This window comes from Zonotrichia albicollis, chromosome 18 (genome assembly GCF_047830755.1).
Source record: "Zonotrichia albicollis isolate bZonAlb1 chromosome 18, bZonAlb1.hap1, whole genome shotgun sequence".
Classification (NCBI taxonomy): Eukaryota; Metazoa; Chordata; class Aves; order Passeriformes; family Passerellidae; genus Zonotrichia; species Zonotrichia albicollis.
This window is the reverse complement of record NC_133836.1, coordinates 4154737-4166857: the sequence shown is the minus strand read 5'-3', so window position 1 is coordinate 4166857 and position 12121 is coordinate 4154737. Positions and strand designations below refer to the sequence as shown.

General features: G+C 46.1%; 1 protein-coding gene across 2 annotated transcripts in view; it reads left to right on the top strand.

Moving 5' to 3' along the window:
• SVOP (SV2 related protein) overlaps positions 1-12121 on the top strand; it is a 20247-nt gene extending 8126 nt beyond the window's left edge. For both annotated transcript variants that reach the window (XM_074554505.1, XM_074554506.1), the window contains exons 6-16: positions 256-380; positions 2118-2181; positions 2713-2838; positions 3826-3954; positions 4299-4372; positions 4647-4723; positions 5878-5985; positions 7263-7374; positions 7589-7670; positions 7901-7990; positions 8449-12121. In XM_074554505.1, coding sequence (XP_074410606.1) covers positions 256-380; positions 2118-2181; positions 2713-2838; positions 3826-3954; positions 4299-4372; positions 4647-4723; positions 5878-5985; positions 7263-7374; positions 7589-7670; positions 7901-7990; positions 8449-8637 — 1176 coding nt within the window. In that variant the 3' untranslated portion in view covers positions 8638-12121. The remainder of the gene's footprint in view (positions 1-255; positions 381-2117; positions 2182-2712; positions 2839-3825; positions 3955-4298; positions 4373-4646; positions 4724-5877; positions 5986-7262; positions 7375-7588; positions 7671-7900; positions 7991-8448) is intronic.

Below are 12121 nucleotides of genomic sequence, written 5' to 3'. Positions count from 1 at the left end.
TGAGAACCCTGGTATGCCAGGTTCTCAAGGCCTTCCTGTTTGTCACTTTTACTTGTAATTAAAAACAACCTGAGAACCTCTGCTGTTCACAGAAGCAGGCTGTGAGAACCTGTCCCTCACAGCTGCCTTCTAAGCCATCCCTGAAAAAATCTCCAACAAGCTCCTGTGAAACAGAAGGCATCTGAAGCTCTGTTTTTACACTTTAATTTGTGTTTTACACTTTAATTTGTGATTTTTAACTCTTGCTGCACACAGGGCCTGAAGATCAGCGTGCTGTGGACTCTCTACTATGGGATCCTCAGTGGATTTGCTCCCATTTACAGCTGGATCCTGGTGCTGAGGGGCCTGGTGGGCTTTGGCATTGGAGGAGTGCCTCAGTCGTAAGTAAATACTCACAACTCAAAAATCCCTCATTTCTCTTTCCTTCTCATGAGATTCTCCTGTAGGACTGAAGTCTTGGCTCTGTTCTGCCACCCCAAACCTTGGTCTTGTTGCAGGGCAGGTCATGCCTTGAACAAAGCAGGATTTAGAGGCAGAGCTGAGTCTGACTGTAAAACCCCAGATTGTTGCTCAGTCAGAGCCTGAATTCCCCATCTCACCCTGAGCTGGAATTTCAAACCCACACAGCCCAGACCTGAGCACTGGAGATGGCTCAGAAGGAAAAGGAAGTGCCAGGATCCAGGAATTTATGGATTCCTGAAGAGAGGAATCCATAAATTTTCCACCTGCAATAAATAACCCTGCTCAAGGCTTTTAATTATAAATGTAAATAGAAGGGTGCAGCCATTATCTCTTCTCTTTCTGTAGCCTTTTATCCTTACCAAGAATTGATTTTTTTGCCTTCTGGAGGTGCTGTTTTGGAGCAGGCAGAGCCTGGCTTGTATTGATGGCTCATGATTCCTTTCCAGTGGCTTTTCCATGGCCAATCCCAGATAAAAACCCAGAGCTGCAGGTGCAGCCCAGCCAGGGCCACTGTTCTGGGCCCACTGAGGTTCTGTGGCTTCATGAGAGAAAATCCAGAGGCAGTTACAGCTCTCCAGGTGGATCCCATCCTCCCTGAGTCTGTGTCCTGTTCTGGCTATAAAAGGGTTGATTTGACAGAGGGGTAAACAAGGATGAAGGAGGAAATGTAGCTCCTTTCTAATTCCTTAAGCTGTGGGATTTTGGAGTGATTTTGGTGTGATTTTTGCCTGGATCTCCATGGAGTGAAAGTCATTTCCTCCTCTGGATTGGCTCCAACAATTCCATGTCCTCCTTTTGCTGGGGTCATTCACCAGCTCCTGTTTTCTCTGCACTGCAGAGAGACCTGAGCTGCACTTTAAGATGTGATTTGAGTTCTGTGAATCTCTGCTTGAATGAAATATTGTGTGAAACTTCTGCTTTCCACAAACTGGGCAGCTCCTCAGAGATCAAGCCACTCTTGAAGTTGGTAGGAATTTTGTCCCAAACCTCAAAGGAAGCAGGAACAGACTGAGTCAATGGAATGCAAACAGAGCAAAGCCAAACCTTCCCAGTTTGAAAGAGATGACAGAGCCTGGACTGGAATTCCTGCTCAGGAATTCCTCCTGGAGAAGCTTTGCCATCACTCCTTGGCACAGGCATGAAACAAAGCCTCAGTGGTTGCTCTTTGAATCCCACAATAAAAGAATGCAAATTATTTTCTATCAGCGACATGAAATAATTCCCTTCTTGGAGAATTGAACCCTGGCACAGGAGATGGGTGGGAATTCTCTGAGCCAGTTGTAAAGCCCTGAAGAAATTCTTTATCCAGCAAGAGTTCGTGTTGAATTCTGATGGACCACACTGAAAATACCCAATAAAATTGTATTTCCAATGGACTTTGCAAACATGAGCATCAAGATCTGCATTTAACTGACCATGGGGCCACAAAACCACACAAAAAGAGCAAACTGTGTCCTCTGTTGCAGTGTTGAAAGGTTTATTCTGGGGTGGAAGGGGGGTGTGACCCAGTGTCACAGCCTGGCTGGCTCTGGGGACAGGGAGAGCTTTGAGTTGCTGCTCTGAGTCTGGCACCTTTATAAAAGGCAAAAGGGATGTTTGAACCTGTGGCATTTCCCTCTCTGTGCTGACATTTTCCTCTCTGTTCCCTCTTTTAGGGTAACTTTATATGCTGAGTTCCTGCCAATGAAAGCCAGAGCAAAATGCATTTTATTAATAGAGGTGAGTGGGTGCATTCTGATCCTCAGGGGACAAATCCTCTGGTGGTCACATCCCTTCCATCCTCCTGCCTGGAAACGCCCTCAGAGCTGCAGCCAGGCCTGGCCTGTCCATCTTGGTGGAGCTCCTGAGCTCTGGAACCAGCCCAGCTCCAAAAGCAGCAGAAAATTTTCCTGTCACACTCCACTCTTGCTGTTGAATTTTCCTTTTTCCAATTTATTTTGCACCCAGGGCTGCAGAGTGAGCGCAAGAGGAGCATTGGGTGTCCATGATTTTGTAGTAAAATCCATCTCAGTGATGGATTTGGAGAGCTGACAGCTCCACAAATTCAGTGCTAAATTCACCTCCACATTTTCATCCGAACCTATCAAAATCACTCAGGGCAGAATTTTGCCCTTGGAATATTTTAAGGCAGAATTTTCACCCCTGGAATTTCTCTCTCCAGCCCTCCCTGGTGAGCACAGCCTGGAATGTTCCAGAGGCCTTGGGAACATCCCATTCCTCATTTTTTTCTGTTGTTTTTCCCTCTTGCAGGTGTTCTGGGCCCTTGGGACGGTGTTTGAGGTGCTCCTGGCAGTGGTGGTGATGCCCACGCTCGGCTGGCGCTGGCTCCTCATCCTCTCTGCCCTCCCACTCCTGCTCTTTGCTGGCCTGTGTTTTGTAGGTATTTCCTCATGGATTCATGGAATTCCTGCAATTCCCATCCTTCCACCCCATTCTGTGACCCAGCTGAAGGGAATCAGGGCAGTTTTTGAGCTCTCTGGTGGTGTATTCTGTGAAATAACTGAAATAATGATCAAAAAATGCAGTTTCAACAGGGTGCTGGGAAAAACAGTCCAGGGGGAGTTGTGTTGATGTGACTGTAATTTCTGCAGGGCTGGAATTTGGTGAAATCAGACCTGGAACCCTCTCCAATCTAATTATTTTATTTCAACTAAGCTCAGTGGAATTAACAGCTTTTTTATCAAAAGCTGTTGCTATTTCCCTAAACCCTCTTTAGATTTTGTCACTTCTAGAATCAATTTCCACTTAAGAATCCTCCCAAATCAGGGATAGAATCTGCAGAGTGCAGGCCAGATTCTAAAATATGCTAAACCTAAGCCTCAGTGATATATTTTATAATTTATTAGGTGATATCTTTGCCAATCACTCAGTCTCCTCATGGATAATTATCCTTGTCAGGTGGTTTAGCAGCCTTTTTTATTCCTTAGTTTTTCAGGAATACCTGCAGTTTTCCAGGTGATCACAAGCTTGTTTTAAATTTAAAGGAGCCTAAACCCATAAATTTTATTCCCAAAATTCCATAAATTTTGGAATGCCAGGAGCATCTTGTTATCTGCCCTGAATGCTTTGCCATTCCTGCACAGAAGGGATAATGTGAAAAACCTGCAAAAATTCCCAAAAGCTCTCAGGGATAAACCCAAAGGAATGGAAGGGAAAGGGTTCTGAGTGATGGGAAAAGTGGGAATTGCAGTTTTTAAAGCTGATGAGAGAATTCTTCCTTGGAATTCTTCCAGCTTAGCTCTGTAACCCTTTGTTATGTGAGAATCTGCTGGAGTCACTGAGATTCCCCCAAGGAAAATCCCAGATTTATTTATTTCTGCTTGTGACTCCCTCCTGTGTGTGTGCCCTGCTCTGCTCCCTTAGTGGCTGCCAGAAAGTGCCAGGTATGATGTTTTATCTGGGAACCAGGAGAAGGCTCTGGCCACCTTGAAGAGGATTGCCACAGAAAATGGAGCTCCAATGCCCCTGGGAAAACTGGTGGTGTCCAGGCAGGTATGTACACAACAGTGAAACCAAGGGGGTTTGTGAGCAAATCATCAATGTGTTGTCAATTTTAATGTCTCAAATAGGCAAAAAAAAAATAAGAGGTTTGATCATTTAGGCCTCTTTTTTACTGAGGAGGAGTTAATTTCTCATTTGGAAGTGAAAAGCAGCTTTAAAATGGGCATTTTAATGCTAAAGGGGCATTTAATGTTCTTTAACCTCATTAAAGAAAACCAAACCTTGAGGTTGTTGAAGAGCTCAGATCAGAATTCCTGGATCTGAATGCATGAAACAAAATGAAATTTGACACTTTAGCTGTCCCTCATCACCCAACTTCTGCTTGTTCCCAACAGGAGGACAGAGGCAAAATGAGGGATCTTTTCACCCCGCATTTCCGCTGGACCACGTTGTTGCTCTGGTTTATTTGGTAAGAAAAAACCTAAAGTTTCAGCTCTAAATGGGTTTTACTGAAGGGATTTTACACAAATACAGCAACTTCCTCCTCAGAAAAACACCAACCAAACAAAAAAAAACCCCAACCTGTGTTGATTTGTAATTTATTCAACCATCCAAGCATTCCAAATCAAATTGCCCATTAATTTTCTGAATGCTGAAATAGCTTTGAGGTAGGATTTTTGATTGGTGGTGTTTCTTTTAAGTTGGACCAGCTGAAACTTCCTCTCTCATTTGCTTCCTTGCAGGTTTTCCAATGCATTTTCATATTATGGGTTAGTTTTATTAACTACAGAGCTCTTCCAAGCAGGAGATGTTTGCAGCAGTGAGTATTGCTCCATCTGTTCTTTTTAAATTTGTCCTATTAAAACTGCTGGAATATCTTTGATTAGATCACCTTCTGCTGGTGGTTTGAAAAAGGAACATGGCTGAGTTTTAAGTTTATTTTATTTAAAATATTTCCTCATCTCTGCCCAGTGCAGAGAGATCCTGAAGTTGTTTTGATCCCAAAATGTTAAACAGCAAGACAACCTTCAAGGCAGACCTATTATCTGATCCTCTTGATAAAAAAAAAAAGTGATTAAATAAATAGAAGTTTGCAGATTTGACAGGTTTAATTAGTTCTGAGAGAAATAAACTGCTGCTGTGGAGCTCCTGGCTTCTCAAGATGGGAAAACCTGCTGAGAAAAAAGATAATGGTGGGAAATCAGCATCCTTTGTGTTGCAGAATTTTCTGGGGGGAAAAAGAAGGTGCTTTGACTGAGTTAAGAAGAGGCTTGAACAGTTTGATTTCCCCAGGGGAGGAATGATTGCATTCAGAACATTTGTAATTAGGGAAAACTGCCTGGAAGTTGGGAAATGACAAAAGGTGGCTGAGGAGAGTTGGAGCAGCCCCAGATTGCAGGGCTGAGCAGCAATGATGAGCTCTGAGAGCTCTGACTCAGGTTTGCCTCCCCAGAGGAGGATGTGGCCCTTAAAAACCCTTGTTTTTATAAGGACATGGGGTTTTTCAGTATTCTCAGAGTGCAGGAAGTGTTGGGATCCCAATTTGTGGTGGCAGAAACTGAATTATTGGAGTTAATTCTGTCCTGAGCCCTGGGCTGGAAAATAATTCTGGCTGTACAGCTGATAAGGAGGTGGAATTTTCACCTGTCACAGAAAATGTTATAAATGTTCAGTGTTGTCAGGCAAAATCACCCAGCATTGCTCTTCAATGCCCCTCTGACTCTGAATTCCATCTCAGGCATTCAGAAGAGGAATAACAATTAAATCAAAGGGGCAGAATCACTTGAATTTCCATCCCTAAACAACTTCCCAGGAGTATTTTAAAGGATGCTGGGTGCAGTGAATCCATCCCAGTCCTTCCAGCCCATCCCTTCCTAAATTTCAGCAGTAAAAAAGAGAGACCCAGCAGGAAGGGTAAACAGGGAAGAGTTTGCTTAAAATATATTGAATATTTGTCCTTTTTTCTCCCTGCAGTATCCAGCAGAAGGCAGGAAGTGAAAGCCAAGTGCAGCCTGACCTGTGAGTACCTGACAGAGGAAGATTACACTGACCTGCTCTGGACAACCCTGTCAGAATTCCCTGGTAAGCACAATGGGAAGCTCCAGTTTTTCCTGGGAATGGTTTAGGGTGTGGAAATGAGCTCTGGACTGGGATTTCTGGTCTGATGCTTCCCACAGCACTCAGAGCTCTTTGCTGTAGCTGTGGATTCTCCCTGCCCTGGGATCACTCCAGAAAAAAATCAGTCCTTGCTCTGGAATGGCCCCTCTGTGTGTTCCAACCCAGCAGCACCTCAGGAGGAGCAAAACCTCAATCCAAGGGGCAGAAACACTGGAATTTCTATCCATAAATTACTTTCCAGAAGTACTTTCAAAGGATGATGGGTAGAGTGAATCCATGGAGAGCTTGCTCCTTAAATCCCTGCATCCAGCCTCAGTCCTGATCCTGGGAATTTCAGGCAATTCCAGCAAATTTCAATGCACAGTCTGGCACAGGATAAGCAAAATAGTGTGGAACAGCCATTGATCCTTCAGATGGAGGAGATCTCCCAGTGTTAATGTGATTGAAGCAGCACCAGAGACAGGGATCAGGATGTTTTCATCTGGATCCTCATTCAGGGCTAAAAGCTCAAGGAGAAGCCACTTAATGAATGATAAATTGCAAGTATGACTGAGAAATATGCACAGTCATTGCTAAGAGGAGTGTGCTGCCAAACTGGAATTTTGGGAAGGATACCCAGGAAAAAAGAGTGGGTGCCTGGAGTGGTGCTGTGGCTGCAAGGTCTGGTTTGATCCTCACACACACTGAGGTGGGAGTGAGAAATATGGACAGGGTCCCTCTGGATGTGGCACTGATGCTGGAATAATCCCCACTCCTGCTGTGCATCAGCTTTCAAAAGGATCTGGGAAAATTGCAGGAGAGGGAAGACCTAATAGTGAGATTTACTGAGCTTGATCTATTTCCTATCAAAAATCAGGAGAGAAACAATTTGGTGAAACATCTAAATAACAGAACAGAAAGAAAATACCACATTCTAAAGAGCCCTTAAATCCAGCAGGGAGCAATGGCCAGAAGTTGAGCAGAAGTTCTTTTCTTCCAGTGAGCCATGAGCAGGTGTTTTAGGCATTCCCATCAGTAATCCCTGGATGGGAGTGGGGATTTGTGCATTTGTGGAGCAGCTGGGACACAGAATTGCTGTTTCCACATGGCACCATAGCAATTCATCCCACAGCCCTGCCTGGGGCCAGCAGAGGTTTGGAAAGAGAAGCCAAAATTTCCAATCTAAACCACCCAGGCTGTGTTAAATCTGCTGCAGCCCCTCTTTGCTTGATTCCCAAGGGTGTCCTGGTCTCTTCCCACAGGTGTGTTGGTGACCCTGTGGATCATCGACCGCATCGGCCGCAAGAAAACCATGGCCCTGTCCTTCCTTGTCTTCTCCTTCTGCAGCCTCCTGCTCTTTCTCTGTGTTGGAAGGTGAGTCCAGCACAGGGAGCAGCTGGAGTGAAGGATTTCTCCATGTTCTCTCTTGGTTGTGGTGGGAGAGCTGGTTGGAAAAGCTGTGGGATGGTCGTGCTCAGCTGGAGGAGGGTTTAAGGCTGGGGTTTGGTTTTCTCACCAGAGTTTGGGAGGGAAGGAAAAGTGAAATCCAAGTGAAACCCAAACTCTGCTCTTCTCTTTCTCCTCACAGAAATGTTCTTACTGTGCTGCTCTTCATTGCAAGAGCTTTTATTTCAGGAGGATTTCAGGCTGCCTATGTTTACACTCCTGAGGTAAGGGGGCTGTTGTGGTGATGGGAATATTCAAGGGGAGTGAGAACAGGGTGGGAAAGTCGTTTGGATGACCTGTTCCCAATGGACCTCACCCCAGACTGGAGCTGTAGATCCCATTGTCATTGTCTGACAGAATGTGCTGTGGCACCATTTATTAATTCCCATTGATTTAGGAGTGGAAGAAGGAAAACTTCCCACTGGGATTGATGAGATGATTTTTTTTTCCACAGGTTTATCCCACAGCCACACGTGCTTTGGGCCTGGGAACATGCAGTGGAATGGCCAGAGTGGGAGCCCTCATAACCCCGTTCATTGCACAGGTAAATCCCTTCTCCTCTGAGACTGGACACACAGGAAGCTTGGATTGATGATCCTGGAGGTCTTTTCCAATTGCTTTTGCAATTCCGTGATTCCATGAAGGTGATGCAGAACCTGCTTTCCTTCCACTATCCCAGGTTGCTCCAAGCTCTGTCCTTGGACATTTCCAGGGATGGAGCAGCTACAGCTTCTCTGAACAGTCTGTGCCAGGACCTCCCACCCTCACAGGGAAGAATTCCTTCCTAAAATCCAGTCTAATCCTCCCCTCTGAGAGCTTAAACCACTGTCCATCTTCCTGGCACGATCTATAAAATCTCCCTCCTTTCCAGAAACTTCAAATTAAACTTGATTCCCAATACAACAATTAAAATTCCAGTTGTTCCACCAGTGTCTTCTGTTGCTCCCCCAGTTTATTTCCATGCTGAGGTGCTGTTTTGCATTCCCTGCCTTTCTCCTGCAGGTGATGTTGGAATCTTCAGTCTATCTGACCCTGCTGGTTTACAGTGGCTGCTGCCTGCTGGCTACCCTGGCCTCCTGCTTCCTGCCCATCGAGACCAAGGGCCGTGGCCTGCAGGAGTCCAGCCACAAGGAATGGGGCCAGGAGATGGTGGGCAGAGGATCTCATTCCCCAGGGGAATCACAGGAATGATGGGACATGGAAACCTGCTGGAAGAATGAAGGATAGGAGCAAGGTGTCTCACAAAACCTCCGAGCCTGAAGCATGGAAAGCTGACCACCATCACTGCCATCCTCACGTGTCAAACTGCAGGAGTTTGGGGTTGAACCTCAGCAAATTGTGTTTTCTGCTGCTCGTTGCTCACACTCATCAAAACTTTTTTGGATGGAGAGGCCTTTGATCCAGATATCCTTGGAAGTTTAGCAGGAAGGGTTTCTCTTCAGTCTGTCGTGCTTGCATGGTCAGCTCTTCAGCTTAAAATGTCCTGTGCCAAGCAAATGCCAAGTGACTGCAGCCCAGCATAAGCTGTCATTAAAACACTGAGCTCTTGATGCCTGAAACCAAGAGGTTCATCTTTAGGGTGGCCCTGGCCTGGCACAGGGTGGATTCCATCCCTACCACTATGGATTAAATGCCTGCCTTGCACTTTTAGCCATCAAAACCATCACCAAAATGTGATTCTGTCAAACCAACCCAAGCTTTCCAGTTGGGTTTTGTTTCTGGAGAGTTGGATTGCTTGGAAATTGATTTCTGACTGTTTCTCTCATCCCAGGTGGGTATGGAGCAGGGAGGGTGGTGTTGCTGCAGAGCTGGGACCTTGTAGCAGAAATGTAAACCACAGAATCACTGAGGCTGGAAAAGACCTCCAAGCTCATCAAGTCCAATGCATAAATCCTCGAGTTTTGGAGCAGAATTGGACTTCTCTGGTATTGCCAGGGACCTTGAGCTCTCTCTGTTGCTTGGAGTGAGGAGGTTCTCACTCCTGGGGTTCTCTGTGTGGATCCAGCTGTGTCCCTGCTCCATTTCCTGGGCACATCCTCATGGTGGGGCGGCCCCAGCTGGTGTTGGGATGGAGCCACTCCCTGGCAGCTGGGCAGGACCTTTCCTGCTGATTGTACATTGGTGACAGAGGAATGTAGCTGGAATAAATGAACAAAAGCATGGGAAGAGCCCATCTGCAGTGCCCTTGGATGAGGAGCATCCCTCCTTCAGGTGTGGCTCCTCAGGGGATGATCCTGCTCTTGTCAGGGAATGTAACAGAGCTCAGGTGAGGACAAGGTGAGGGCAGGCTCGTCTGGTTTGTCACAAACCTGTCCCTGGGCACAGCTCAGGTGGCAGAGTCTGTGGGAATGTGCAGAGATCTGAGATGTGCCTCAGTGGATGTTCAGGATTCCAGACCTTGGGACACACAGCCAAAAATGGGTGAGATGGACTTGGTGAGGCTGTGGGAGCTGTGGGGATTTGTGGTCTGTCTGACAAGTGACTCACCTGAACACAGGTAAATGTGCAGCACATTTGTACACTTGAACATTTGAAGTATCCTGGGAAGCAGGTGCCATTCCTGGGGTCAGGAATAGGTGTCCAAGTCCATGTTTGGTGCAGTCCAAGGGAGCACTGTGGGGCTCAGCTGTCACTGAGGGTCACAGCTCTGAGGTCACTCCGTGCTCCCCCACGTGCCAGGCTGCTTGTGTGGAGACTGAGGGGAAAACAGGAGTGGGAAAATCTTTAAAGAAAGCCAGGAAACTGATGAAAAAGGTTGAAATTGTGTGAGGGAGGGATTTCTGCTGAGAGCAGAGTTTGGTCCATCCAGTCCCACTGGAGATTGGTGACTCAGTGAAGGATTGCAGGAATGGTTGGTGGAAATAGGCAAACTTGGCTTTTCCCAGAGAGATGAAAATGAATTCAGCTCCCAAGGGATCCCTGGGCTCAGCTGTGGGTGGTGGCACAGAACCCTCTGTCCCTTCCAGCTGGGTTGGTTCCCTTTGTGTCCCTGTCCCTGTGTCCTCACGCTCCACCAAAATCAAGCTCCAGCTGATCCCAGTAAACAGCCAGGGCTCTCTTGGCACTGACACAAGCACAGCTCATCTGTTCCCCTCCCTCCTTCTGCCAGGCTGGAGCTGGATCCTTCTCCCTGTGAGCCTGGAGCAGAGCCAGAGAGATTTATTCCATGGAATACCAGAATTCCAAAGTGCTTTGGGTTGGGAGGCACCTTAAAGCTCCTTCAGGCAGGGACACTTTCCACTAGACCAGGTTGCTCCAATCCCCATCCACACCTGACCCTGAGCACTTCCAGGGATGGGGAACCTCTGCTTTCCCCTGGTGGATATGGGACACAGCAGTGAGGAAGCAGATCCTGGGTGGGTTTAATCAGATATTACCCCACATGTGTGGCCAGAGAGCTGGAAAAGCTGCTGGAGCTGGGATCACCCCTCAGTGACAGCTCTGACATTCCATCCTCATCCTCACCCTGCTGCTGCTGGAGGCCCTCGAGGCCATTCCAGCCCCCCAGGTGTTTCCATGCTTCCTTCCTTGGGCTGTGTTTGCATCCCAAAACTCTGGAACGGAGCCTGGGTGGAGGTGACAGAGAATCCAAAGTGCAGGACAGGCCATGGCCCAGTTTGTTAATCAATGCCTTGAGTTAAAATTCTGCTTTTCTGGGGTAATGTTCACATCTCACTCCATTTTTTTTTAGGTGAATATTCAGCAGTTTTATGGAATTGCATTCAACAGCCTTTAGAGAGTTTTAGGTGAAGTTTCTCTGTTCATGCACCCCTGGATCCTACAGATAAGCCACTTCCCAGGTAAAGGTTTATAGGGAATGCAACGTTTTCCATGCTGTTGAACAGATCAGTTTTAACCTGTGACATTTACAGTGTTAACCAAAAAAATGGAAGGCATTTTTGCTTTTCACTTTTTATGAATTCTGCACTAAAAAAAAAATCTATTTAAGGATAGAAATACCAATATTGTTGTTGCTGGATCTTTGATTTTGTTAAAGCTTGATCCAAAGCTCACTGAAATCTGGGAAAATCTCCTGTGGATATCCCTGGGCTTTGGATCAGCTGAATGAAAGGAGCCCCCCACAGCTGATCCCACCTGGCTGAATTCAGCAGGAGCCCATTGGGCACTGCAGAAACGGAGCTGGAATTGAGGATTTGCAGGAATTTGCATATAATTAATAAGAGAAGGCCATTTTAGCTTGTTCACTGAGAACACTGGGGTTGACACACACCAGTTGTAAACCACCACTATAGATTTTATCAGTAGGGCAGCACCATTTAGGTACAAAATATTCCAAAGAAACCTTGTCCACACTGAGTATTTCTCACTGGTAAAGGAATTGCTGCTTTGTTTCAAACAGGAAAGTGAGATCCTTTGGAACTCAAACAGAACTGTGGGATTTGGTTTTGCCAAGCTGGTGTGGGAATGTAATTCCCCAAATGTGTTTGGATGGGATGATTTGTTATTCCCAAATATTTGCTGGAAAAGCAGTGAATGTTTCCATGGCTGAATGTACAGTTTCTAAGCTGGATTTACATTTTATTGTTGAAAAACTTGGTGTATCTCAAGCTTGTTGTAAAATACTCCTCTGGTTCCTGTTCCTGACATGGCATTGGAGAGTTGAAGTCCACATTAGATATTTTATGTTAAACAAATAAATAGTTTTTTCAGGAAA